Source organism: Tigriopus californicus, chromosome 6, assembly GCF_007210705.1.
Source record: "Tigriopus californicus strain San Diego chromosome 6, Tcal_SD_v2.1, whole genome shotgun sequence".
In the NCBI taxonomy this organism is placed as follows: domain Eukaryota; kingdom Metazoa; phylum Arthropoda; class Copepoda; order Harpacticoida; family Harpacticidae; genus Tigriopus; species Tigriopus californicus.
In genome coordinates this window covers 5,527,095-5,552,865 of record NC_081445.1, presented here as the reverse complement: position 1 = coordinate 5,552,865, position 25,771 = coordinate 5,527,095, and the positions used below count along the sequence as shown (strand labels likewise).

Below are 25,771 nucleotides of genomic sequence, written 5' to 3'. Positions count from 1 at the left end.
GGTTGAAAACGATGAAATTTGGACCATGAAATCCCATGTAGGTCAGTAATGGTGTAATGGATGATATCGTAATTTATAATCAAGTGCTACTAACTAAGGGTGTTCCCAATTTTCATGGAATGGGTTTTTGAAAATTGTAGTTTTTGTGATCAAAGTTGTTCCCGATGATTTTTTGAGGCAGAAAAGTGCCGAGATGTGTTTGGGAAACTCTCTGGAAACTTGATAGGGCTTTTTGAACACCGTGTAGCACAAGGGGTTGTCGCAAATTCGTAAAACAAGAACACAAGCACCATATTTTCTTGTCTTGAGAAAGGTGATACTATCAATTGAATTGTTTATCAATTGGGCTCGGAAAAGGAAATTGTTTTTGAGGGCCAAATAATAACTAAACAATTATTAAAAGACAAGAATTTTTTTTATCAGTTAAATTTTTTTTTGGCAACAAGGTAAGCACGCTTAAATGTGCAAAAAGTACGTAAAATGAGTGCCAACCCTCAAATTAGAAACTTACATTTAAAACTTTAATCGGAAATTCTCGAGGTTTAGTTTTTAAAGATGAAATAGAAAAAATGTGCTCGCTCATAGTAATTATGTGATTGTTGCTAAACCCGAAACAAACATTTGGAACCTCTAATATTGATCAATAATGAATGTGACATGTTCACATGACAACAGTGTGACATCCCTTTTTTCACTAAATGTTGAATTCTATTTTTTTATTCCGTCATGCTACTTTGTTTAGGTGATCTTGTGGAAGAGTGAATGGGTGAGGAAAGAAAATATCATGAATAGCCAATCTGGGAAATTTAGGTTATATTTCAATTATTAGAACCCACACATACTATGGATAGTATATGCTAGTATATTGACGCTTGATTTTTATTTTTTATTTTTTTGCATTCGTTCTGACCAATCGGGATCAACCTTGGCGCATGGAAAATTGAATCAACTTCCTCCTCCGCAGTCGCCGCCACTACCACCACCCCCACCGCCACTGTCCCCTCCTCCTCCTCCACAATCGCCACCACCACCACCGCCGCCACTGTACCCTCCTCCTCCTCCTCCTCCGCCTCCGCCTCCGTAATCGCCACCACCACCACCGCTGCCACTGTCCCCGCATCCTCCTCCTTCGCCCCCGTAATCACTGCCATCACCATACCCCGCATTGCTGTAGCCCCCTCTTGTCCCAGATTGTCCCTTTCCACTGGATGCAAAGTTACTGCTGTTGGAAAAGCCATAATTTTTCAAGCCCGTGTTGGCTTGGACCGAGCCACTTTGAGTGTTGTAGTATACGGAGTTATCCGATGGGGTTTTGGCTTTGTCCAGGCGTTTGAACAAGTAAGCCAGGATCACGATCAGGACCGCCATGATAACGGCGGAGATACTGCCTCGGATGGCATTGGCCTAGAAGTAGGAACAATTTATTCTAACAATGAGTTGTGAAATTGTTGTTTGTTGTTTTGCTCAAGTCACCATGACAAACCGCTTATTATACCATGAGGAAAGACCTTCGTGGTTTCTTTATTTACTAATGTGTTTGTTTTGTGTTGGAGTCCTGCACGGGTGCATACTAAGCCCCCCAAAGAAAGACAGCGATTCCACGGATGGGACCAATGAAGAAGGAGCCTTCACCTTCGATTTGTAGGAAATGATTTCTGGCCATTGGATCATGATATAATGGCACTTACCCCATATTCCTGCCAATAGGTTGGGATTTCTTGTTGTTCTTCCATCACGAAGACAGATTGCAACTCGTCTTGTTGCCCTTTTTCTGCAAAGCGAGATTTTTCACAAATTATAAACGCTCGTCATCCTTGCCACCTGATATCGTTTATATGAGCCTGTTTATGAGTTGATAATACAAGGAAAATATTTATGATCCGGCTTGGCAAGGTAATGCTGGCCTGTACCTGGGCCAATTTCTTTTGATTCTCGTTCACAAAACTTAACTTACATGTTGCAAAGGATTCCTTTTATCGCACCATTCGTAAAACTCCAGGAATCATGAGGATATCCCAAGTTTCCTCTTCGTTGGCGAATGAAGGTTTCTCGTCTCCCGTGTGATTTGTGAATCGTGCTTGGACAAGACTTGGGTCTGTTTATTGTGATAATTTAAAGAGGTCCTGCACCGACCTGGTGTCACTCAGGGAGTCAGCTTTAGAATAAAAGTGAGTCCTTCTACCAAATTCAAGCCGTACCTGTATAGGGAAGAGTATGCCCCAATGCAGAAGCCTCTTTATTCAATGGTTCGCCATCAGCCAGGGTTGCCATTTTCAGTATTTAGGAATTCAATACTGTTTTTGAAAATAAGATAAAAAAAAACAAAGTTTCCTTACCAACACTTACTCCATGGCTTCCAGTAAGATAATCAACTGAAACATTATATTGTCCAATGTCAAGCCAAGCTTAGGTGGTTGGTTGGTTTGGCGTGTGGACAAGGTGAATCCCCTTCAAAGTTCTGACTCAAAAGTAAGACGTTTTGGCAGAACTTCTCCGACGTACGCATGTATGTCCTATGCTCCTTATCAACCTGCATTGGTACTTGTCATTTCCTGGAAGCGGGTCTGGTCGGGAAAACCATGATTGAAGGTATACTAGAGATGCCCACACGGTAGAGGTTGGCAGTACTTTTAAGTTCGTATTTCTATTAGGCTGAGGGCTGAAGATAGAGCCCTTCCCTTATCACACAACTCATACAGGTAGTATTGTACTGAGTGCGGATGTGAGTATAAGCAGTAGATGATCGGGCCCTGGTTTGAGTGTATTTATGTACTGTGCGCGAGGACGCTCTGAATCATCACAACAGGTTGTGAAGACGTGAAGGGCTCCAAGACAATTCATACCTAACCACCACTATTGCTAGCATTGCCAATACTCGTGCGGTGATACTTCATGAGAAATTATAACAAAGTGTGTTTGCAAGGAGCTCATCCTCGGAATTTAATGAGTTATGAGCAAGGACACATCTTTCGGGAGTGAGGTGTCTTTGGAATTAATGCCACCTGGAATCTGACTTGTAGGTGCGTTTTCGAGACATTGTCCTCTCAGGAGGATCAGTATTGGGAGGGTTGATAAGTGAATTGAGACCATTGATCAGGTTGGAGGACACATGAGCAACATCAATAACAACAACACCACCAACAACAACAGCAACATTCTGCTTCTGCCCTTCCCCTGAGAGCATCATCATGGCCGACAATACGGACAATGAGAACACGTTCCAAGGCTTGGAGATCTTAGATTACATCGTAATCGTGGCATACTTTCTCTTCGTCCTGGGAGTGGGATTATTTGTGAGTAATCACGTATCTTATGAATGGAATTTGGAACCAATTATCATGGGCGTGACAAAAAACGTATCATTCATTTGATGGTTCATAATTCACAGTCCCACAGAATTCACGTTTGACTCAAAAATGCCAATTACATTGACTATGGCTCTATTAAGTAACAAAATGGTGAACGTAGAGAGAACAATTACAAAAAAGGCTTTCGTTTTTCGGCAGAGAACACCCCAAATCTGTGATGCTAATGACAACTTTTGTTAGCCCTTAACGAACAATTGAAAAACAATCCCACAATCCCAATGCATAAGAAGTAGGAATGTGCTCAGAATGGAACTAAGTCTCTCCTTTTCCTTTCCAGGTCTCGTACCGAAGTAATCGATCATCGCTCTCGGGATATTTCTTGTCTTCCAGGAGCATGCATTTCATACCGGTAAATATCTTCGAGGTTTGCCACACAAATTCCCAAATTCCAGGTCTAATTATAAGCTCCATACCGACCAGGAATTGATGGGTTGTTGCAACATATTAATTTGGGGGACCAGAGACAGACAGGCTCCAACTTATCATTTAGGGAACAGCTCGTATATATGAAAAATAGATACGTAGTAAGGGTAGGCTTCAAAAGGATCATGAGTGGCTGGGAACTCTATTTTCAAACTAATTGTGTGATCTTTTGTCAACTTTTGGGTTATTTAAGATCCCTTGACATGCGTTGGCATGCGTTTGAATCAAGCATTGGTGCATGCATGATTGGCAGAAAAGAAACCAGAATATGGACGCTGGGTCTTATTGTAAACATTAGCATTGAACACACCCGAGAAACGTTCTCAAAGTTTACTCTCATTCATATCTTTGATATACCGGTAGGCTAATCCATCCTTGCAGGAAAATGTAAAATAAATACTTCGAACGCCTTTAATTTCCTAGATTCTGAAAGCAAATGCACTCTAAGGTAATTTGACCAACACGCATTGGGAATCAACAGCAGATGGATTGCTGCACTGTGAATGTCAAGGTCGGATCACCTAATAAAATTATGGCTTCAATGATTTCTTTTCCTTGATAAACATTGTTACCGAACTTTTTCTCGATTCGCTTAGATAAGGAAGCGAATGTAGGAGTGAACTTGATGCCAATACATCGCAATTAAATATGCATACAATAACGTAATCAAGGTGGTCGACAGAGGAGTTCTGTACTGACTGTAGTTTCTTATATCACCCCTAAAAGTGTTAACTAGGGCTAAATCCTTTCTTGTACCACAATACCATTGGAACGTCATTTGGTGTAATTGGTGACATTTATTGGCGACGGGTGCTTAATTACTAACTGATATTAAACTTTGGTTCTTGTATTGGCTTACTTACTCCTGTTGTTACGTCAACTTATAAGTTTCAAACTTTAGTTACAGAAGTACGAAGGTCAAGAATTAGTGCGCTTACAATGACAGTAGATGGTGCTTAGTTAAATATCTTAGAACATTTAAGCCTGATCCAAAAGGAGATATTATCGAGGCATATCCGTATAACCATTTGACCTTTTGATTGAACCAATTAGATTGTGCGACCGCTGAAATTGTCAATGTCGATTGGGCAGAGTACGAAGAAAAGTTATCCAATGGATAGGCATAAGAGCCATGAATACCATGGTGTTTTTATCTATCTACCTTTAAATTTAGATTCATCACATAAGATGGTAAAATATGTCATTCAAATTATAAACCTACGAGGTATTCGGGGCCTGTCAGCACTAAACTAAATCCGCAAAAATGAGCTCAAAAATGGTCGAAAAACACACGATCACTGTGTATGAATGGCCACACACTTCATTGTGGAAGTTAATAGAAAGGAGAAGACTTATATTTACCTAGTACTATGCACTGCTATCCGAGGGAATAGGAATAGTTTTGGTCCAAAATAGTCGAGCCTGCTTTTTTCTGATCTGCAGAAACTAAGTTTGACTTAGATCATTCTTGGAGAGAGTTTTAGGAGCTTTACGGGTTGATTGAAACCTAAGCATTCTGACACCTTTCATTTTAACTCATCCCATGAAGTCCAAACAATCCTCAGGGATGTTGTTTATTCAAATGTGCTCAAAGTTCTTCTAAGTGGCCAAAACCTCGCCTTTCACTCATTCTAAGGCTCTCAACTGTTTTCCTCTTTCATAACCTTGACCCTGAAGCAATGAGCCTCATTTTCATTATGTTTCCATGTACCTTCTGTCGAGGTCTTGGTGACACAATCTATAGTCAGGATCAACATTTCAAGACCCGTTTCTCTTCTTTTCAGGTTGGAGCCTCTTTGTTTGCCAGTAACATTGGATCCGGTCACTTCATTGGTTTGGCCGGTTCTGGCGCGGCATCCGGAATTGGAGTGGCGGCCTTTGAATTCACGGTGAGATCATTAAAAAGCGTGTATTTTGAGTCTAAAAGGACTTTTACTATTATATAACGGGAAAAAAGGTCCATGGGTCCATTTTGATGTCCTTTGTTTGTATACTCTACGTTTTGTACTATTGTCGGGTCAAGGATCCCCCAGGTTTTCTTGATGCCAACAATACTGATAAGTATCGAAAGTACGCAGTACACCATAATCGGTCTTGAAAACTGAATGAAGGCTGTCGGTTTCTAAAGACCAAGACACTTTGTTTGGTATGAAAGCCAATCATTTCACAGACACCTTCCATCCAGCCTTGCAAGGGCATCATGATGACATCATCGTCAAAGACTTGGAGAGCTCCAAGATTCGGAAATAGAAATAGATCAATCTCGAAACTCAAAACCTAATTAGACACGATCCTCGTGAGCCGAAAACCGAGATGCATGTGGATCTTCATGGAGGCATTCGATCCTCAAGAATGTATTCCTAAATAAGAGCCAGTTATAGTGGGTAGTCGTACATTGATAATCCCAGATAGCTGACAATTGAACGATGTATTACCTTAGTGTATCTTCCAAACCTTATTGGGATCCTTTCTGTAATTTGGCTTCAAGAGATGGTGGCTTTGAAGCCTTCATGCATTCATGGAACATCAACACACACGCATGCAACTAGATTTGAGGGCACGCTCAATGAATGCAAAGTTTCACGTGACGGTTTATTTTTGACCAGTTCAATTTTTAGATCGAGGACCACCCTCAATATTCCTACAGTGTATTTCTTTTTGTCTCGAGGGACTTGCGCTGAATGAATGATATGATGCACGTATTCAAATAAGCTTTTCCTGGTATGAAAATCTCTCTCTTGGAATTGGGATGACGATACATTTAAAACGACTCAGATTACTTGGATCGTGAACAATCTGCATGAAGAAGTAATTAAAGGCTGTTTTCCCATTTTGCCCAAGTCAAAGGGAATCAAAGAAATGCAAACAATGATAGTTTTTAACGTCTTTAAAGTAAGGTTTAAGTAAATGTCGTTCACATACTTACCTCTGGATATTTGCTTGATGAATTCAAGCCCCCAAGGAAAAGCTGGCTTGATCCGAAAAGCCGACTTTAACGTTATCTTGCAAGAACAATTGTGCGTTGCTACTTTTTACCCATTCTGCGACAAACAAAGGGTTATTAAACTTCCGGTACTCTTAATCTCTTTTTGACAATATGATGTTTCAGTTGTTACTAAAAGATTAGACAACCTGCTTTTAATTTCAATCTAGACTCTGAAATTGAAATTATTGTTAATTAGGTCTTACGTATCATTCCTTTTGATCCATGTTATAATCTTTCTTACTCCTTCTTTCAGGCCATTTACTTCTTGATGATGCTGGGTTGGTTGTTTGTTCCGGTTTACATGGCTTCTGGAGTGTATACAATGCCCGAATACTTAAAGAAGCGCTTTGGTGGTGAGAGGATCCGAATATATCTCTCAGTGCTAGCTCTTTTATTGTACATCTTTACTAAGATTTCTGTAAGTAGTCGGAACCTTCTCCATGAAAAGTATGTGATTTTTTCATCCTGAAACCATCCACTTTCCGTTCGTAGGCTGACCTGTTTGCTGGTGCTCTGTTCATCACTCAAGCCACACAAATCGAAGGAGATTATGCCATCTACATATCAATCTTAATCTTATTGGCCATTGCATGTCTTTTTACGATCGCCGGGGGGCTCTCTGCTGTGATCTGGACAGATTTTGTTCAGACTGTTTTAATGATTATTGGCGCTTTCATCCTCTGTGGAATTGGTAAGTCGGAAAAGGAACTCAAGGAGAAAAGGGAACCACGTGTCCTGAATCCAAAGGCCGGTTCAATTTTAGGGTTCCAAGAAACTGGTGGCTATAACCAAATGGTGGAAAGCTTCTTCAAAGCGGTGGCCCAAAACCGATCACATTCCGACCCCAACGACTCTTCCAGTGAGCTTTGTGGTGGCGTGCCCGACAACGCTATGCACCTAGTTCGGGGCGTGGACACCGACCTTCCTTGGACCGGCATGCTCTTCGGTCTGGCCATCAACTCGATTTGGTATTGGTGTTCGGACCAAGTCATCGTACAAAGGTCATTAGCCAGTAAAGATATGATTCACGCCAAGGCGGGGACCATCCTGGCTGGATACCTGAAGCTTTTGCCCTTGTGGATCATGGTGTTTCCCGGGATGGCCGCCAGGGTACTTTTCCCTAATTCTGTGGCATGTGCCTCCCCAGACGCTTGCTTCGACGTCTGCAAGTCAAGGTAAAGTTTCTTACCATGCATACTATCACGGAATTCGAGAGATGTGGACTGTGAACAGAAGCGCAAAATTCTCATCTCCTAAACAATGCACTTTATTCAAAATAAGCACTTCATTGAATCACAAGGTCTTGTCGAATACATACGTAAACTTGGCTTTACTTGAGCCCAAAAGCACGCTTACGGTACAAAGGAGATGTGGCCAAACTTCTGTAGTAATCATTACATAACATTCAAATTTTCAGCCTGCTCTTGGTCAGCTGCATAAGCTTTTGACAACATAACTTAAAGCCGGTCAATTTGACATGAAGCTGGTTCACTTCACAGTCCATATTTCTAGAAGTTCGTGACATTATGAAAACAACTACGGCTATCCGAATTCACCTACGTATCTTCATCGTACAGAGCTGGCTGCACAAACATCGCCTTTATCAAACTGGTGAACGAGAGAATGCCCATGGGACTACGTGGGCTAATGCTAGCGGTCATGATGGCTGCCCTCATGTCCAGCTTAACCTCGATTTTCAACTCGTCCTCGACCATTTTCACCATGGACATCTACACAAGATTCAGGTACAACGATGTGCATGTACTCGCTATCCATCCCAATATTTGTGCAATTTGGGTGCTGCAGGCTTACGCCGCTGCGTAGGCGCCCCCAGGCCCTTGCAACCGAAAAGTTAGGTTATGTTTGGTTGGATTAGGTCAGGTCTAAAATATTACAATGATCACTGAAAATGTCACTCTGCACAAATCTTGGGATGGATAACGGTTACCCCATGTGCAACCCACTACAATTTTCGAGATTGCCCAAAACTCAGAAGTGTGGTGAGCTTTAATGTGAAATCTTCTTGTTAGGAAAAAAGCCTCCGAATTCGAGCTTCTCATGGCCGGACGAGTTTTCGTCCTGGTCTTGGTGGTGATCAGCATCATTTGGATCCCGATCATCAACGCTTCTCAGGGATCCCAATTGTTCGTGTACATTCAATCCATTACCAGCTATCTGGCCCCTCCTATTTGCGCGATATATCTCCTGGCCATGTTCTGGCCCAGATGCAATGAACCCGGGGCCTTTGCCGGTCTCATGGTGGGGCTGATTGTGGGCCTGATCCGGTTTGGGCTTGAATTTGGCTACGCCATTCCTCCTTGTGGGTCAGGTGAGGCCAAGCCACCTCAATGGTGGTACGATATCATCTTTAGCATCCACTATCTGCATTTCGGCATCATCTTGTGGGGAATCACGGGCATTGTCACCATTGTCGTGACGTTATTGACGGATCCCATCCCCGAGAAGCATTTGTACCGACTCACGTTTTGGAGTCGACATTCGGACAAGGTTCGAATTGATTTGGACTCTGAGGAGGTTGAGCCTCCCGCTCAAGAGCAGGAAGATGTTCAGTCACTAAAGGCCTTAACATGTAAGTGAATGGGTGTCCGTAAATAGACTCTCCATAGAGAGCGATTTCGTATAACTTTCCTTGATGGTGTTCCAGCCCACGTTGAAGATGTTAGTTTCGTACGGAAATGTGTGAACTTCCTTTGTGGCATTGATAACAAAGATAAGTCAGAGGAACCCCAAGAGGACCAAATGGCTATCGCTGAGTTGACGCCCGAACAGAAGGCAACAGAAGCAGCCTTGTTTCTGAAAGAAGAACCATTTTGGAAGAGGTATGAAACAAACCATTGCTCAATTTGAGACGCGAGTTTTTTAGATTGAGATTTAAGTTTTAACTTCAATTCGAAATGCTACAAAACTCGGGCGCTCAATCCTCAAGGCCTGTTGGTTTCTCTTCTCGTTTTGAATGTTATTTCTATTCGGCGATTTCTTACCACTCTCCTTTAACAGCCAAAAATGCGACACCAGTTCATAAAGGCCACAGTTCATTAATTTGCCTCTTCTTTCGGTAGGATTGTGAATTTGAACGCGGTCCTCATCATGGCCATAACTGCTTTCATCATCGGATTCTATGCCTGATTTTCATCGTCGAATGGGTTCATATCATATCAAAGAATACACTTCCAAATGCAATAGAGTAATCAAAATAAAAGCAATAATAATTGATGGTCGAACTAACTTAGATTTATTGCCAACATTCAATCCTCGAAGTCGTCGTCACTTGTCACGTGGGATCAAGGCCACCGCTCGTAAGTTCAGGTACTGTCATTGGTCCAACTAATGGTAGTGGAAATGGTGGGCTATTGCGAACTCTTGCAAGCTCTTGCAAGTTCGTTCAAGGAGTATTAGGCTCGAGCAACTCGAAAGAGCACTTCAATCTGGAAATTCTCCTTGTAGACATGCCAAGTTTTTTCCTTGTGAGGATTATCAATTTCTTCTCGCCGAAGGATCAATTGTCGCCTCTGAAGTTGTTCCACCGTTTGAGGAACATTGTGTCTTGCGGGGATTTGGCCTTCCACGTCTACAAAGAACGTATGGAACCTATGGAGTACAAAAACAGAAACCACGTTAGAGCTCGTAAACTGTATTGGGAACCAAACATTCATCGGTCGTTAGGATGTTGAGGGAAGGAAAAAATATGAAGTTGTTAACGTCGTGATATCCCAGTTTTTTTCCTCAACGAAATGTGTACACCAGAAAGCCAAGAAAAACAGAGTGGATTGTGGACACATATAGACATAGTACTTTAATGTTTTACTATTTCAAACAAATGAATGGCCGTGCAAATGGATTGGTATTGCACTATTTATTATGCACGACATTATCATGCTTTAAAAAGGCATTTCATTTGAACGAAAAGTATTACCTGTAATAGACACGTGAAGTTCGTTTTATTCACAGATCTTAAGCACTTTCGAGCAACAATTTAGGCATTATTTTTAACATGTAAGAGAGAACCTGGATCCAGAAAATATCACATGACATTTATCCAGATCTTAGAATTGAGGTCGGTTGTTTTGATGGTACACAAAAGAAAGAGTATTCTGTGTCATTTTATCACTGAAACTGCCTAGTTGCCCAACTTGTTAATACTTCGTTATGAAAGAAAAGCTCTAAGAACTTGATGCTTGTTTTGTCAGACGAATGTGGATGCACTCACCAGAAGTAGAACGCACAATCTTCATAGCCTTTCGGACAGCGACTCGAGGAGGAATAGAATTTCAATCTGATGTCGTGGACAACTTCTGGGCATTGATCTGACATTTTGATGGTTAGACAATCATCGTTTGGGTTGTAGTTCCACATTTGGGAATTCGTGAGTGCGTCATCTAAATACAACACATCCTGATGACGACTCGACACTTTCAAGGACAGATCGGATCCATTGCCTTTGCCAACAGTCGAAATCCCTGGAATTGAACACGACACATTACCTGAAGATGGAACGTTTTGATCGTTTGCACTATTTTCTCTCCATTCAAACATAACGTCAAACTGATTACGGACATCGAACCAATAATTTACGATTCCAAGGTATGGGGGGGAGATACATTCCAGGACGTGTGGTAATCAGGAATCTATCAAGGTCGTTGGGGTGCATAGCGTCTGCATACTTTTAGTTTGTAGGTGGAACAAGTAGTAATGGAAATCCTTTTACATAGACCCCTCTAGCTCTAATGGCAGCCCTACCCTGACGTCTGAGTCTGTTTCTGATGTACTCTCCGCCATTAAGTCAGACCACTTGAAAATAAAGGTCTTGAGGCACTTCACATTTGAATGAAAGGTGGTGCTGACTTTCTTCTCCAAGATATTTAATAGTAAAAAGTTTAGCGGATCCAAATTCGGTCTAAAATTGGATCAAACATTTATCATGTTCCTCTGGAACAATGATCGTAGTACTACCGTGGGTCAACAAGTGATTTCCCCGTTTTTCTTTCAAAGGCAGTTGGCCTTAAACCTAGAAATCAAAATGAGAAAATTTAGAAAAATGTAATGGGAACTAAAGAATGCACTTGGTTATCGAAATCATTGATGCTAATGGGAACGTATATTGATGTTATTCAATAAAAAAACCGTTTCTCGTAACCTGTTCCTACAGGCCTTCAAATTCAACTTGGTTGTCCAAAATGGGTCTTTAAAGGCCAACTACAACAATCTTTACCTGCTGATAAACTGAGAATGAAGGTAATACAAATTCCTCTCACAGTTTCCAAAAAAAGGGAAACCAAAAATTGTGTTTTGTCTTTTTTGTGTCAATGTATATGTCTGTTAACTATAAATGTCCTGGATCTGCAAATGATGAGATGCAAAAAGTGCGAACATGACCAAGAAGCAGATTTACTACTTTGCACGGTTTTTCAGCTCTACATCTTAGATTAAGAGCTTCTTATTGCAATGGGTTGTTGCTTTCCCTTTCACCATTAAAACTAAAATATTCATGTTGAAACTTTGGAAGTGATATCCTAAAGATCAATGATTTAGCCCTGCACTACACAGCAAATTACTTTCGGATTGCATTTCAGATTTTCCCAACGCCTCAGATTTTCTGAATGGTGAAATGAAGCATGCAGGTTGCAGTCACATTTAAAACCTGATGATAGGGCATGTGAAACAAAGAAAATTCAGTGCGGCCACACTGATTTTTAGCATTTTGAGGTGGGAGAAATAAGACAATCATTGTAGCCAACCTGCACTCACACTCGCTCTTCAATCCAATTGAATGTTCAACTACTGAGTGAGTTCTGCTACAAAACTCAAAAATATGTCATTTTAGTGCAGTTCTGCCATTATACTCTTGGCTCAATATCAGAATACTGTTAGCTCCAACGAGCCGGGAAGCTGAATTAAATGATAAATTCAGTCTATTCCCGGTGCAGGTTGGCCGTAATATTTGTCTTCCTCAAAATGCTCTATATCAGGGTTGCTGCACTACGTTCTTCTTGAATTTCCTTCCTTTGACATACCCAATTGGCCCTTTCAGGAAGGACCTAGAAGGCGCTACGTGCATTGACTGGTGGATTCCATCACAATCTCACGTTACAACTGTAATCACTGTGTCAAAAGATCAGATTCGTCGAAAAAACGTGGAACAAAAGCGAATCCAAATTGCCTCTGATATCAAAATTCTTCAACGCTCATGGTGGTTATATTCTCTGGTTAAGTGTTTGCTCAAATGCCAAGACAACTAGATATGTTTTTATTTGTCAAAGAAGCAAAAGGAATAACTTTTGTGAAATACACATGTTTAAAAGTAGCTCAGATAAGTGTGTCCAATCACTTAAAGCCGAATGAAATGCATCATTGTCAAAAACGTAGTCAATCAGTATTAAACCTTCTCTTAGTTGTGTATTGACGTAAAATTTCATAAACTTCTATTGAGCATATGCTTAGTTATTGCAAGTTGAAAGTTGCGTTTTGCACCTTAAAGGATCGAAAAATGGCCTATTTATGATTCCAGTTATTAACAAGGCATATTATTGACTTTTTCAATGATACGACAAGAAGTAATATTTTTCCATTTTCTTTAAGATTTCTTTAAAAGCTAAAAGTAGCAAACCATGTCATTTAAAACTTATATAAGATGTAAAATTGCCTTTCATTTTACTTGAGTGTTAAAAGCTACATTATCCTATCATGTTCCTAAAATATTTGAACGATACATGTGACACTTTAATTTTCAAAATTGTCACTTGTTGCAATAATTAATTTCTGCGTACTAGCGATGTTTTTATTCAACGTTGATATAATTTTGTCAAAGTTCAAAATAAAGCTTGATTCAAGTTGCGATTGTCAAGTATGGCATCACAATTGTGAAATATTGATATTAAGTAAGTTTTAAGTTATATTGCAAACTATATTCGGGATTTTCTACGTGCTTCAGAAAAGTGAAATGTTTCCATTCATATCTTAGGCATAGAAAAAGCGTATTATATCTCTTGGCAATTACTTTAAGATATAACTGGAGCAATTAGTAGTCAAATTTGATGCAAATGCAATCTTATCGTTTGCTCCATGGATTTGAATAAAATTTTAGTTGGAAACGCAACTAAGGTTAATCCCAACATCTGTTGATTACGTTTCTAAAAATGTTACCTCTTTGTAGGTTTTAAGTGGATTACTATTCTAATCTGAGCCAGAATCCAAGATGATTTTTTACGTCAATCATAGGTCGGTTCATCAGCTAAGAGACCTGAAACATGTTCTTTATCGTGTTGAGTTGCTTAACCTTTCTTGCTTCCGAATAAAATGTTTCTTGTTTTTCGACTCTATTTAGTGCAGCCATTATAGATGGTGGTAGTGTGAAAAGCCAACCTTTTTGTGAGAAAAGCACACTTAATCTTACAAAGATTTAGCCGCCCGGATTGCTGTTGGTTTCAGTGAGCAAAAGACTCCCGGGGGACCCTTGCAAATTTTGTACTGAGCACCAAACCGGATTTAGGTCCATCTCCAATTAAACTTTGAATTGAAACTGACCATATCAGATATTGTCGAAGTAATGAGTATCTTTTTATTGATGAAGGACATCTAACCAAAACTCTGTGCTTTGCCATGGATAATGTTTACAGACTAAAAACGACACGGATGTCGGTCCTCCTAAAAAACAACAACTTTCATTGTCACAAAAATATGGAACGACCCTACTGGATTTGGATGAACAGGATTACTCATAAGTGTTACTCAATGCCGGATCAGAAATAGATCTGGACCAAACATCATCCATACTATTGAAAAGAGAGCATCCCTCCATTTAGCCTTCTCTTGGGCTATCTGTACTATCTGGAAGAACTATGTCGGGAATCTGTGGAGGCGATCCGGATTGCGTGCAACAGAACGGTAGTGCTCTCTCCCGATTCAATGGGGATTGTTGTTTAGCATCGAGAGATAAATAGTGAATCCCCTATTGCATAAGTTTCTCCCGTGGATTATTTGCTTCGCGGTAATTTCCTCGGAAATGCGCTCCAATGTAAGCTCACTCGAACAATAAACCCGTTTTAGCCTCTTTATTCAGGAACTCACGTTACATAAAATGGGTCTAACTATGTAGAGAAAAAGCAAAGCCCATGAAAGCATTTCGACGTGATTCGGGGATGGCTATTCGTACTCTCATTCATGTCCGGTTCAGTTTCCTGCAATTACTGTTAGAATACTGGAAATTACTACATCCAAATTATTGGGTCAAGTACAAAAAATGAGGACACTATGACAATGGATCAACTTTCATTGATTAAAAGGGTTGATGGAGTCGTACGCGATCAGACATTAACGGATTGAACGAAACGGAAAATAATACTCATTTTTTGAGGCAGCACCCCCAAAAGAGTGAAAACGAGGTTAATCAAACAATTATTCTCCATACAGTGCAAAGCAAGAAATATTATTAGAGTTCTAGCGACGTTTCGTTCCGAAATTCAAACGTGTTTTTTTTCTAAAATTGGAATACATTCATAAGACAAACTCAAAGTGGAATAGGGGGGACCTTGAACCTGAGATATTAAGTGCAGATAACCTGAATGAGAAAGTTGGATAGCTATAAAAAATGAATGCATAAGCAAATGGTTTCGTGGGTTCCTGGGTGTTTGATCCATTGAAGATCTTAAAATTGAACTGTAGGGATTGTGAGCGCTTTGCGCGAAAAAAGGTTTGTTCGCTTTTTAGAATCATTGTGTTTTGTCTCTCTTTCTCTTTTCTATTGTCTCGATTGTTAGAGGATTTTGAAATATCCATTCAATGGTGACGAAGCATGAACAACATATAAGAAATAGGACAGGAGGAAAATGAAGTAGACTCCTTTGCTTACGTAGTGAATATACATACGGTATGTTTGGACCATGTCAGCCGGTTATCGTATTTTGTAGAACACACAATACAGTATAAAATTGAAGTTTGGAGAACCGAAAACGCATAACCATTGTTAGCATTGTTCTAACATTTCTAGACTAAGGTATTGTATCACAAGAGGAAAACAATGAGATCAGCGACCCGTATGACTGAATTTTGCTTACCTGCTTCAATTCCCCTTCCAGAAACAATTTGTCCACAGTCGTCCCAGAAGTGTGCTAACAACATTTGGACGATAAGTTATGCCTTTGAAAGTCATTTGTGAAGCTTTAGTTACTCTTCAGGCATTTTTAAACATATTTATTCGTCTTGTCAAAACATGTTTTGTAGCTTCTTGACAGATTATCAAAGACAAATGAAAGATGTTTACGTTTAATCCATGATTTATGAGAAATACACTAAATATATCATTATCGATACTTGTTTTCCGCCATCAAGACAATTAAGATATATGGTAATGATGGATGCAAATCGTATTTCAGGAATTTCTCGGCTGGATGTCGCTTTAACATGGACATGCAATCGCAAAAACTAGATTAAATTAATCTGGATTTTGCTTCCACATTACCATATGGGCTCTTTGATCATTGGACCCAATTAGTAATTTGATTGCGATCCGACTGGAGCCTGGCTATGATTTGATGGAGTTTTGAAGTCTCGCAGTTTCATTTGTTAACAACAAAGTTATTTTTCCCCGGTGCCAAGCAGCTTTAGTAAGTTCATGTATTACACTAAAAGTTTTTTTGGGCCACTTATGATTGACAAAAAGATTACCGCTGGTTAGTTGGTATAAGATTTTGAGGTGAACTTTTAGTCAATCAATCTAGAGCCGTCTAGCTCATTAAGTATAGGATGTTCTCTGCTTTCGGAACTGAATGCCTTGATTCATCTAGAGCCCTGCATTAGAAGAGTACAAGAGTGAGTTCATTGAAAAATGCATCATTTGAATCTGCTGTTGCTGTGATTGACTTAGAAATCGTTACTAGTACAGTCCAAATATCGAACGAAGTCCACACATTGCGGTTCAATTGGCTTTAGACTTGGGCTGATTGACGCTTACCTGTAATTCGGATTTGATCCATCTTCATCCAAACATCTTCGGGAAACTTTTGCGGAAGTTTTCGGAGTGTTTCAAAATATGTCACATAACGGATCTGACTGGCCGTCTCCACGCCTTGAAACTGATTCGAAACATTTCGGTCCGTGCGCCTTTGGCCAAAGAATTCCAAGGATTGGGCAGCATTTTGGAACAACTCGAACTCGATCAGAAGAATGCAGATCATGGTTCCTGTTCGTCCTTTGCCTCCCTTACAGTGAATGGCCACAACACTTTTCTCATTACTCGAAAGCCAGTTCATTACCTTGAGATAGAAGAGTTTCCCAATAAAACATGTCGCATAAAGGGGATGGATGTATGGTCATGTGCAGCCATGACTCACCTGATCAACGAACTCGACCATTTCAACCACTGAAGGCACGTTATGATCGTCCACGGGCCAATGAGTTACCCGGTTGTGGAACCAATGGTCCTCGTAAGTTCGCTCACTGCACAGGTTGTACACTTGGTAGTACTCCCCATGGTGATGGTCGAGAAAGGCCTTGACTTCACGAATGGGGTTCCGGTACCACGACATGAGTCCAGTGCTGGGAAAACTCATGGCTATGATGTTCCGGGTGACATAGGTCAGATCCAGATCGACGCCATCTTGCTGGTAACGCCGTTTGTTCTGGAATAAAGCGCGTTGGATCGTCTAGTATGATATAAGATTTGAGTCAAATCTTGGAGAGAACTCTTGAGCAAACAGATGGTCGGCCTATTTTCGCAAAATCTAACATTTGTAACTTTTGCTTATACAAGAGACCTTTAGGGTTTTGGAGTGGCGTCGGCGGAGCTAAGCTACTCACACTTTTTTCCAATGCTCTTGGAAAGAATGTTACTTCGGGGTCGAAGGACCTACTATTTGTGACAATCTAAATTGATCCGATGATTTGATCAATGCATGTTTTATTACATAGTTCGATATAACAGATAGATTCCCTTAATTTAAGCTCGAAAACAAACAAAATTGAATAAATTTTCGTATCTCTAGAAATGTTTTAGGGAAAATTTTGTAAATATTAACCGATCTAGCTTGCTCAGTCGGCATGACCAATCCTCCTGTTAGAGGCATTCTTGGCTCAAACTAATTGAGCTTCAAAACCTAGCTAGTGCTGTTTTATGAAGTTGAAGGGACCCATTGAACACTATGGAATAATTTGACCCAATAGAATGTGGATGCCCACCGAAACCTCTGTAATCCACCGGATGTAATCAACAAATCACAATACCTGAGAAACTTTTTGACGAATGGCCCGCTTGATTTGGTGATGCTCCGTGTAAACCCGCAGGAGGCGGAGCAGCCGAAGGAATCGAATCATGCGGAAAATGACTAAAATTTTGGAGATGCTCAAGAGCGTTAACTTCTTCATAGGTTCACAAGAGCCATCTCGGAAGATGCCATCAGCAATGGATTTCTCTATGGTTATGGTGTAGGCGATTGATATGGTCAAAGTGAGCAAAACTATGATAAAATCCAAAATGTTGAACCAATGCTTCGTCTTGAAAAATACTGGAAAGAGAAAAATGTGATCAGTTTCGGAGGAAAGTGACGAAAACTTGTCTTGAAGGAAGTACCTTTTGGTCTAAGGGCGAAGATTCTAAGGAAAAGTTCCAACATAAAGACGCAAGACAGGCCAAAATCCACGAAATTTAGCACACGTGATGCTTTCCCCGGGGGACAGTCCAAAATGAGATCCACTAGAATGAGTATTAAGTCGATGATGATGAGGCTGAACGTGATTATCCGAAAACCCAACGATTGGACGACGAATCGAAGCGTGAACCATCGAATATATTCTAGAGTACAAGCTGCAACAAAAACAGATGAATAAATTACATCACTGAGGACACCATGAAACACTGATTGCACTCATCAGCGAGGAAGTCAGTCCAGTTTTCCAAGCTGTGAAGAATCAATGTTCTTTCCTTGGTTTAAGTTACTTTGGAGTGCGTACGTATGTCAATAATGTACAAAACTTGGTTCATCGGAATGACCATTGCGCTCGCCATTTGGACCTAATATGAAGTTGCATTGAGATGTTCTTTCTTATTGGCAAGTACTTCCGTGGTATCTGCTGGCTTAATTGCCAAAGTTCTTTTTTGGACAAAGCCCTGCAGACTTCATAGCAACATTTGGCGTAAGATTTTGGGGGTGCCTATGGCCGAATGTGATTTGCTTTACTTGTTCTATTGCTGTGGGTGCATTCTCACAGGGTTGGCGTGCATGAAGTGGTATCACGGAAATATTCTTTGTTGCCCTGTCGAACATCGCATCATGAAAAATTTCGCCAAGATCATCATTCTAAATTCAACCTAAGAATTTATCAAGAATGAAGTATACATCAAATGAAAATATTTGAACCCCATGTTCAAACTGGTTATTTGAAATGGCAGTATCTTGTTTTTTTTTCATTTTTAACACTTCCCGACAAATAATAGCATTGCATTCATCCGAACGTTATTCATATCCATTTATGTACGTGGTCGGAAAAATTAAAAAAAAGGTGTTGAATTTTGGACACCACTTTTGGATTGCGTCCTTCTTTGGAGTTCGGTCCCCAATAGGATACGATCGCAGCCTCAGTTTGTTTGGTCTTTTGTACCCCTTTGCGCCCAAGCGCCATCTTTCGGATATGTAGGGATGTGTCAACCGTAAAAATGCCACCGCTTTTTCAACCAACAATTGAACTTCTGTCTCAAAGCGAGCTTAAAGTTTTACCTTTTTGTCGCTTCGAGCTCTATCCTTTTTTGTGTGTGTAGCAGCTCCGCTTATTTCGACGCTATTGTTATTGACTCATGCCATAGCCAAAACTTCGACACATCCCTACGTAAGTCAAAAGGGGGCGCTCAAGTGCAAAGGGGTAAACAAAGACCCCCGTGAGCATGTCCTATGGCGCTCATTGAATTTACTTGAAACATTCTAAAAATGGCGTAACAAGTATAGGCAATATTCAAAGTGGTTGGTTACCTTTTCATCTTTTCAACCAATTGATTAATTTTGGTTCCTCCATTTTGACTTAGCACTATTTCCTCGGTCAAACAGGGTGACCAAGATTTAAAAAAATTTAAGGGTGGCATGGAGAGCTACCTTTTGAAGGAGATTGGCTAGGATCCACAAAGAGTCCCACTTCGCCTTCAGCCAAGGCATCCCTCACATCGTAGTTGTGGTTCTCTTCGATCAAGAACCATCTCGTGTTAGACACAGCCTCGTCCCTTTCAATTGGATCAAACTCGACATTGCTACGAGAGGTCATGATAAGCGTGTCGAAGGCTCTTTTTAAGGCCAGATCTTGCTTTTTGGTCTTCATTTTGAGATTTCTGTCTTTCAAACTGGCACCATCATCATCACGTTCTCGAATCAGTCTTCAAGTACTAGGGGCGTTCTTGAGGTCCTAAAAACAGATCTTACCATGTTATCAACAACAGCACATGTGACTCACCCTTTACTTTGACTTCTGACTGTATGACTGTAGCGACTGTAGTGACATTTTCCATGGAACTTTAGAAGAGGGTCAACTCTGTCTATGACGCCGATGTGTCAAGTGTTCTTTTGATCACCAAGTGGCTCGAGCCACTAATTTGCCACTTGTGCTTATGTTTTTGAACTAGGAGCGATACAGATGGAAGGATATGAACATGGGGAATCCTTCTTTACTCAGCGTCCCTCAAGGAGGAACTCTCGCACCCTATCGAAACAACGTACATGCACTCGAAGGCCCGGCGAGTGCATGAATGAGGAATAATCCTTAGAACCGAGTGCGTTCAATCCATATACCCTGCCTGGCTTGTCGAGTCGAGTCAATCATCCGCTAAATCACCTTATCAACTGTGACAGCACACGGTTATGTAGTACCTCATAGGTTACTTGGGCTGGTTCGTGAGCCGAAACTAGCAAACACAATTGGCTAATTTAAAGATGAAGACAAAACTTACACTCTGGGAGTTTACATTCTAAGTGACAACGCAAAGTTATGTTATCTTTGATATCTGACTTCCAGCTTTTCCAGCTAACCTAGCCTGTGAATCAGATTCTAACAAGTCAGACATGCTTTACAGCTTTATTGTTATTTGCAGAGCGTCAGAGGGTGTTACGATACGTAAAAGAAGATGTGGCGATGAACTAGGTAAAACCGGAATCCACGGATAAAGTTCCAGTTCTGGCTTGAAATCAATTACAAAAGCAAATCTGATCAAGTTCGAGTTTGGTTTCAAATCAAATTGGTTTCTTGAAAGCATAGACACTAACCAATAGATGGTCTTCTAATGCACTCCAAATAACTTACAGACACATTTAGATTGTCATGACTAAATGGTGGATTTGAAATTGATTTGCACGTCAAGCAGAAATTTGAGAGGGTTTTTCGTAATCGATTTTCTTCTTTCGACAATTCAAGTCATCCATACTGATAAAAACCAATTACTCATTTGAAACCCACTTTGATTTTTGCTCAGCGTGCAAAGCAATTTCAAATCCACCCTCTAATCATAACGGAAATTGAGAGCTGCATCTAATATACAGGATAACGTTTTGGAGTCCCATACTAACAAGAACTTTGCCTGAATTGCATTCATAGATTGATTTTAATGTTAAAACATCGTTTGGATAATGCGAATTTCAGGGATATTTAGGCACGATCTCTGGTAATGAAGTTAGGTCCTGATTTGAGGAATACCGACTACCTCCTATTTCTTTCATTAACCCCTTGCCTCGCAAACCATTCAAAGGCAAGAAAATGCATTACCTACTTTTATTGCAAACAGAGAGCTGTCGGCCACAGATGATACTTTCCTGAAGACTCCAGTCATTCATAAAACCATATCCATATTTGCGTTTAGAGAAAGAAAGCAATTGGCGAATGCTGTAAATGACATTAATCTAGGACTGTTTTGCATCATCGTTGTTAAGTTTTCATCGAATTGATCAAACCCCTAGTAGGGTGAATTATCAATGAAAAAAGTCGGAGCCCCGAACGATCAGCCTGCCAAAGCCTTTCTTTCCAATAGAGTCTGAAATGGCAAGTACAGTCATTCCATGGGTTCCATTCTTGCACTGTCCATGACGTTTGTGAGGGGTGTCCTAAGCTGTTATGTTTTGCCATTTCTACATGAATCGTGTTAAACGACATAAACTAGGTGCAAATACCATTGTTGGGCTATTTAGGTGGAGAGTTTAATCGCGTAACACTTCGATAGTGACGAAGTCACTCAAAGTTGAGGGAACAAAAGACCATCAAAACAATCGGGTGTCCAGAAATAGCATTCAAGGATGCTAAGCTAGAAATAATGTTCAAAATGAGTGAAGAGTGGTTTTATTGAGGTAAATTTAGCTTGTGTTCAAAGTCGATGAAATCTGAAGCAAGCTCAACTGTTTTATGAATTATCTCTTCTAGGACACACGATTGCTTAAATAATCGAAGGCAGTGCAGTCGAATGAAACCAGATTGGACCGTTAGTGGCTTACAATAATGGCAGAACTGAGAGATTAACAGAAATGCCAAGGAGTTTTGGAGTTTAGGATACAGAACCAGAGGTGCTTCTTGATGAGCATTTTAAGCTTTGCAATTTTCATAACGTAGACGTTATCTAACACCAGTAAGAAAGTAAGAAGAAAATGCACGTCTAATACCTTTTCCCAGAAAAAAAGACAAGTCCTTCGAATTCGAAATGTCTTTCCGTCTTGCTTGAACGAGGGAAGGGATCTTGATGCCGGATAAAAAAGAAAGGATGCAACAAAATTCTCGTAATTCCTTAACTAATCTGAAGAAAAAGGACTGGTTTAAATGTCTGAGTTGACATTGAAGATGAAATTAATCAACATGACATCTAATACGCTGCAAAAACTATGAGTAACGGAATTCCAGTCAAGTTTCTAATTTGTTAGTTGGTTAGTTCATTGGTTGTGGTTGGTTGTGTGTGGTTTGCCAGTTCGTTGTCTGATTGATCTCTTCGATCATTTGGATAATTTTGATCTTTCTGACATCTTAGTCCTTTGAAGTGGTCGAGTATTAATGGTTAATCATTTGCAAAGTGTCTTCAGACCAAGTTGTAATTTTGAAAATCGCGGGCTTTTTATTAACGCAAAGATCAGATTTCCGAGTATTAATATAGTTAAAAGTATTGGTTATAAAAGATCCTTTATTGATGAAGTATTGTTTCCAATAGAGAATCAAAACCGTCAACATTGATGGGGTTAGGTTATTCTTCATTTTCTAAATTAAAACCACCCTTCCAAACACCAAAGCTATAATTAACATACGTTGGTAGTTGCTAGTATATAATTACTTATAATTTCTCAGGGTGCGTTTTTAAGCTCCTTGGTCACAACGACTCCCAGAGTGTGAAAGTTATCCAAATTTTTCGTTATCTATTGACTTAGTTTTAATATTTTAATAGCAAAGACATTTGACACGTTAAGGTCATTGCAATAAAACAAATTATTTTCATGTTTTGTGGGTTGTTCCAATTTCAACAAAAATAATTGCTATACCCTAGAACATCAAATCTTCTATCATAAAATTGGCAAGATGATGAATCGAAATGGTTCAACAACTGTGCAGTTTTTTTTTATTTTCCGTGTCACTTATAACATTGATTTTTTTGTTTGGTTCGCCGTTCGAAGAATCAGTGGTCCAGTTGATTGATAAATGTTTTTTTTTAATATTAATTGGAGTCCAACGGTTTTCCAGGCATTACGGTCCTAGTTTGTGTGAAAATCTACGTCCTTTTTCAAAATATTGACTATAGTGAATGGTCCAAGACAAATGAATTTTTACTTCCATTGTAAATTCATATCCCCAGTTCTTCGAGAATAATCTTTGATGGGGCCCGTATAGGGCATGTCAAGTAAAGGAAATTCAAGGAAAAATATGGACCGGCACCCTGATTTTGGGCAATTTGGGGAGGGAGAACTAAGACAAAAAACAAAGTTCACTCGCACCATCCGCTCATTGATTTTGAAATAATCAAATGATTTCGAGTGAGGTGTGTTACCCAACCCAACAAAATTAACATGTTTGGGGTTAACCGGCGCATTCACTATCAAATTGGCTCAATACCACATTGCTATTTGCCTAGACAAGCAGATAAAATGAAATTGATGTCAAAATTCAAAGCATGGACAATACGATTTGGCTGGGCATGTTGTCTTTGATTTTGCCCCATGGAATAACGTCAGTTGTTCATGAACGCGTTCACTTGACAAGGCCTGTTGTTATTGATGAGCCGATAGAAAATACTACATAATATCAAATGTTTTCCTTACTATCTTCAGAAACAAATTCTGAAAGTTATAAAAAAATCATCGGCTCAAATCGAACTTAAGGTTGTATATCCTACTGATCAACATGCTATAATTAGAAGAGGAATAGGCATGAACGCAATGGATGTTAATTGGTGCCAAGCAGGCTCTAAAGTTTTTCATGTTAATTTCACCTTAAATAAATACAAGCACTGGAGGTAATAAGTCAAATCAGTCAAGTCAGTTCGATCTTATTTCATGAATCAGCTTCATTCTTTCATCATTTTTTGAACAATAAATTCAATATTTTGGAATGAGAAATTTTGGACAGTTTCTGAAATAATAACTGAATCAAGGTTGATTTTGCATTGTGATTCTTGCATTTTTGAGAGGACACGGGACTATTTTTCATCAATGCTCTCAAGACTTTGAAATCAAGAGGAACTAGTTGTTTCATCAAAAAAAGTCAGTTTCCTCCCAAAACATTTAACATGTCGCTTAAACCCGACTTAACGGTGTTCCTGTGTACTTTCCTCGCCCGCCCAGAGAAGCCAGCTATCCCATTATCCAACCGTTAAGAAATTCCGATAAGTGATGTCATTGTCGCTATCAGGTTTGTACTCAGCCTGTTTATTGCACATGCTGGAAATATGAGACCCTAGGCAATAGGATGATAATAGCCCAAAAATTGTGGACGATTTTTCAAAACAATTTTGTTCCGCCTTTGAAAACGGCAGCCTTAGATTATCGAACCTTCCTCAACATTCGGATCCACTTATTCTTACTTGTAATAGCATATGACCATAAATTTCATCACCAGTTGACATGGAGAGTTGTAGCAGGTTTCTTCTTGGTCAACCCAAACATTCCGTGAAATGCAGTACATCCGACCCAGAGCTTTAATCTGACCCTCTCGACCTTCGGTCATGTACGCTCTCGTCTAATCAAATTCCACAATTTATTCAACTTATCTTTTGTTTATCCTTGTCAATTTTAGGGATACCAGACCCAGTTCAAATATCTTCAGGTTGACAATATTTCGGGGTTTACTTCTCTTCGTAGTTCAGGATAGAAAAGCAGTACAAAATCTTCTCGGAGTAGTGGCAGTACCACTGATCTGATAACATACCTCCCCTGTGACGAATTGCTTGACCGAAATGTGCTTGTTACAGTTATCATTAGGCATTATGGGCAACAACAACTGAAATCTCCTGCATGGCTCGAGTGCAGTAGCCTGAATCGGTGCCAAACCAACGAAGTCCGGAATTGGCCAATCCAGGCAAACAGGTTCAACGCAATCAGATTCTTCCTTTTTACTTCTGTTCAGTTCTGTCTGTACCTTTCCAAAGCACCAAGTCCAAGAGAGAGAAAGAGGGACAAGAGAGACAAGACAGTTCATGAAAAATGAAATCAAGTTTGTGGCTGCGATCGCCAGTTCGCCACCAAAGAGGTTATTGTAAACACCCATCAGTACTATTGCATGAACAAGAACACCAACCGACAATTTGAGCCCGAGGCGACAAAAAGAATAGCCGTGGCCAGAGATGATTTCGAGTTGTCTGTTGCTTGCGCATGATGCTAAATATGGACGCAGTCGCCTCCAGAGATTCCAGAGTCTTCAGGCCACATGAACAGAGGCCTCTTCTAGGACAATGGCGAGGTTTCTATCGCGGAATCGGGCCGAACCCCCGGTCGAACTGCTAGATCTCGATCGACGCTCCGCGATCTCGTGAGTGACAAACCCTCCTGGA

General features: G+C 40.1%; 3 protein-coding genes across 6 annotated transcripts; 1 reads left to right on the top strand and 2 right to left on the bottom strand.

Moving 5' to 3' along the window:
- Positions 1-796: 796 nt before the first annotated feature.
- On the bottom strand, positions 797-1,946 carry LOC131882836 (loricrin-like). Its single transcript, XM_059230117.1, has 3 exons — positions 1,911-1,946; positions 1,689-1,771; positions 797-1,404 (listed from the first exon to the last, which is right to left on the bottom strand). Exons 2-3 carry the CDS (start codon positions 1,731-1,733, stop codon positions 946-948), a joined length of 504 nt encoding a protein of 167 aa, XP_059086100.1. The 5' UTR covers positions 1,734-1,771; positions 1,911-1,946; the 3' UTR covers positions 797-945.
- LOC131882834 (sodium/glucose cotransporter 1-like) lies at positions 1,939-10,019 on the top strand. The gene is made up of 11 exons (XM_059230111.1): positions 1,939-2,168; positions 3,021-3,293; positions 3,646-3,717; positions 5,576-5,680; positions 7,031-7,195; positions 7,270-7,468; positions 7,541-7,952; positions 8,355-8,522; positions 8,808-9,367; positions 9,443-9,617; positions 9,858-10,019. Exons 2-11 carry the CDS (start codon positions 3,189-3,191, stop codon positions 9,922-9,924), a joined length of 2,028 nt encoding a protein of 675 aa, XP_059086094.1. The 5' UTR covers positions 1,939-2,168; positions 3,021-3,188; the 3' UTR covers positions 9,925-10,019.
- Positions 10,008-22,610, bottom strand: LOC131882835 (phosphatidylinositol 3,4,5-trisphosphate 3-phosphatase TPTE2-like). Of its 4 annotated transcripts, none has more exons than XM_059230114.1 (8): positions 22,410-22,610; positions 19,872-20,175; positions 18,359-18,592; positions 18,013-18,293; positions 17,124-17,411; positions 16,745-17,045; positions 11,006-11,255; positions 10,008-10,386 (listed from the first exon to the last, which is right to left on the bottom strand). In XM_059230114.1, exons 2-8 carry the CDS (start codon positions 20,089-20,091, stop codon positions 10,191-10,193), a joined length of 1,770 nt encoding a protein of 589 aa, XP_059086097.1. In that variant the 5' UTR covers positions 20,092-20,175; positions 22,410-22,610; the 3' UTR covers positions 10,008-10,190. The 4 variants fall into 4 exon arrangements, with proteins under 4 accessions (XP_059086097.1, XP_059086099.1, XP_059086098.1 ...); XM_059230116.1 differs by lacking the exon at positions 22,410-22,610 and adding an exon at positions 21,530-21,770; XM_059230115.1 differs by lacking the exon at positions 22,410-22,610 and adding an exon at positions 20,231-20,539.
- Positions 22,611-25,771: the final 3,161 nt, after the last annotated feature.

Coding starts and splice junctions, on each gene's coding strand:
- LOC131882836 (XM_059230117.1), bottom strand. CDS start 1,733: ATGGAAGAACAACAAGAAATCCCAACCTATTGGCAGGAATATGGG. Junction 1,405..1,688: donor CCTATTGGCAGGAATATGGG/GTAAGTGCCATT, acceptor TCCTACTTCTAG/GCCAATGCCATCCGAGGCAG.
- LOC131882834 (XM_059230111.1), top strand. CDS start 3,189: ATGGCCGACAATACGGACAATGAGAACACGTTCCAAGGCTTGGAGATC. Junction 7,469..7,540: donor TTTCATCCTCTGTGGAATTG/GTAAGTCGGAAA, acceptor GTTCAATTTTAG/GGTTCCAAGAAACTGGTGGC. Junction 8,523..8,807: donor GACATCTACACAAGATTCAG/GTACAACGATGT, acceptor TCTTCTTGTTAG/GAAAAAAGCCTCCGAATTCG.
- LOC131882835 (XM_059230114.1), bottom strand. CDS start 20,091: ATGAAGACCAAAAAGCAAGATCTGGCCTTAAAAAGAGCCTTCGACACG. Junction 18,593..19,871: donor TAGCCAATCTCCTTCAAAAG/GTAGCTCTCCAT, acceptor TTTTTGTTGCAG/CTTGTACTCTAGAATATATT. Junction 18,294..18,358: donor CTTCGCCCTTAGACCAAAAG/GTACTTCCTTCA, acceptor TTCTCTTTCCAG/TATTTTTCAAGACGAAGCAT.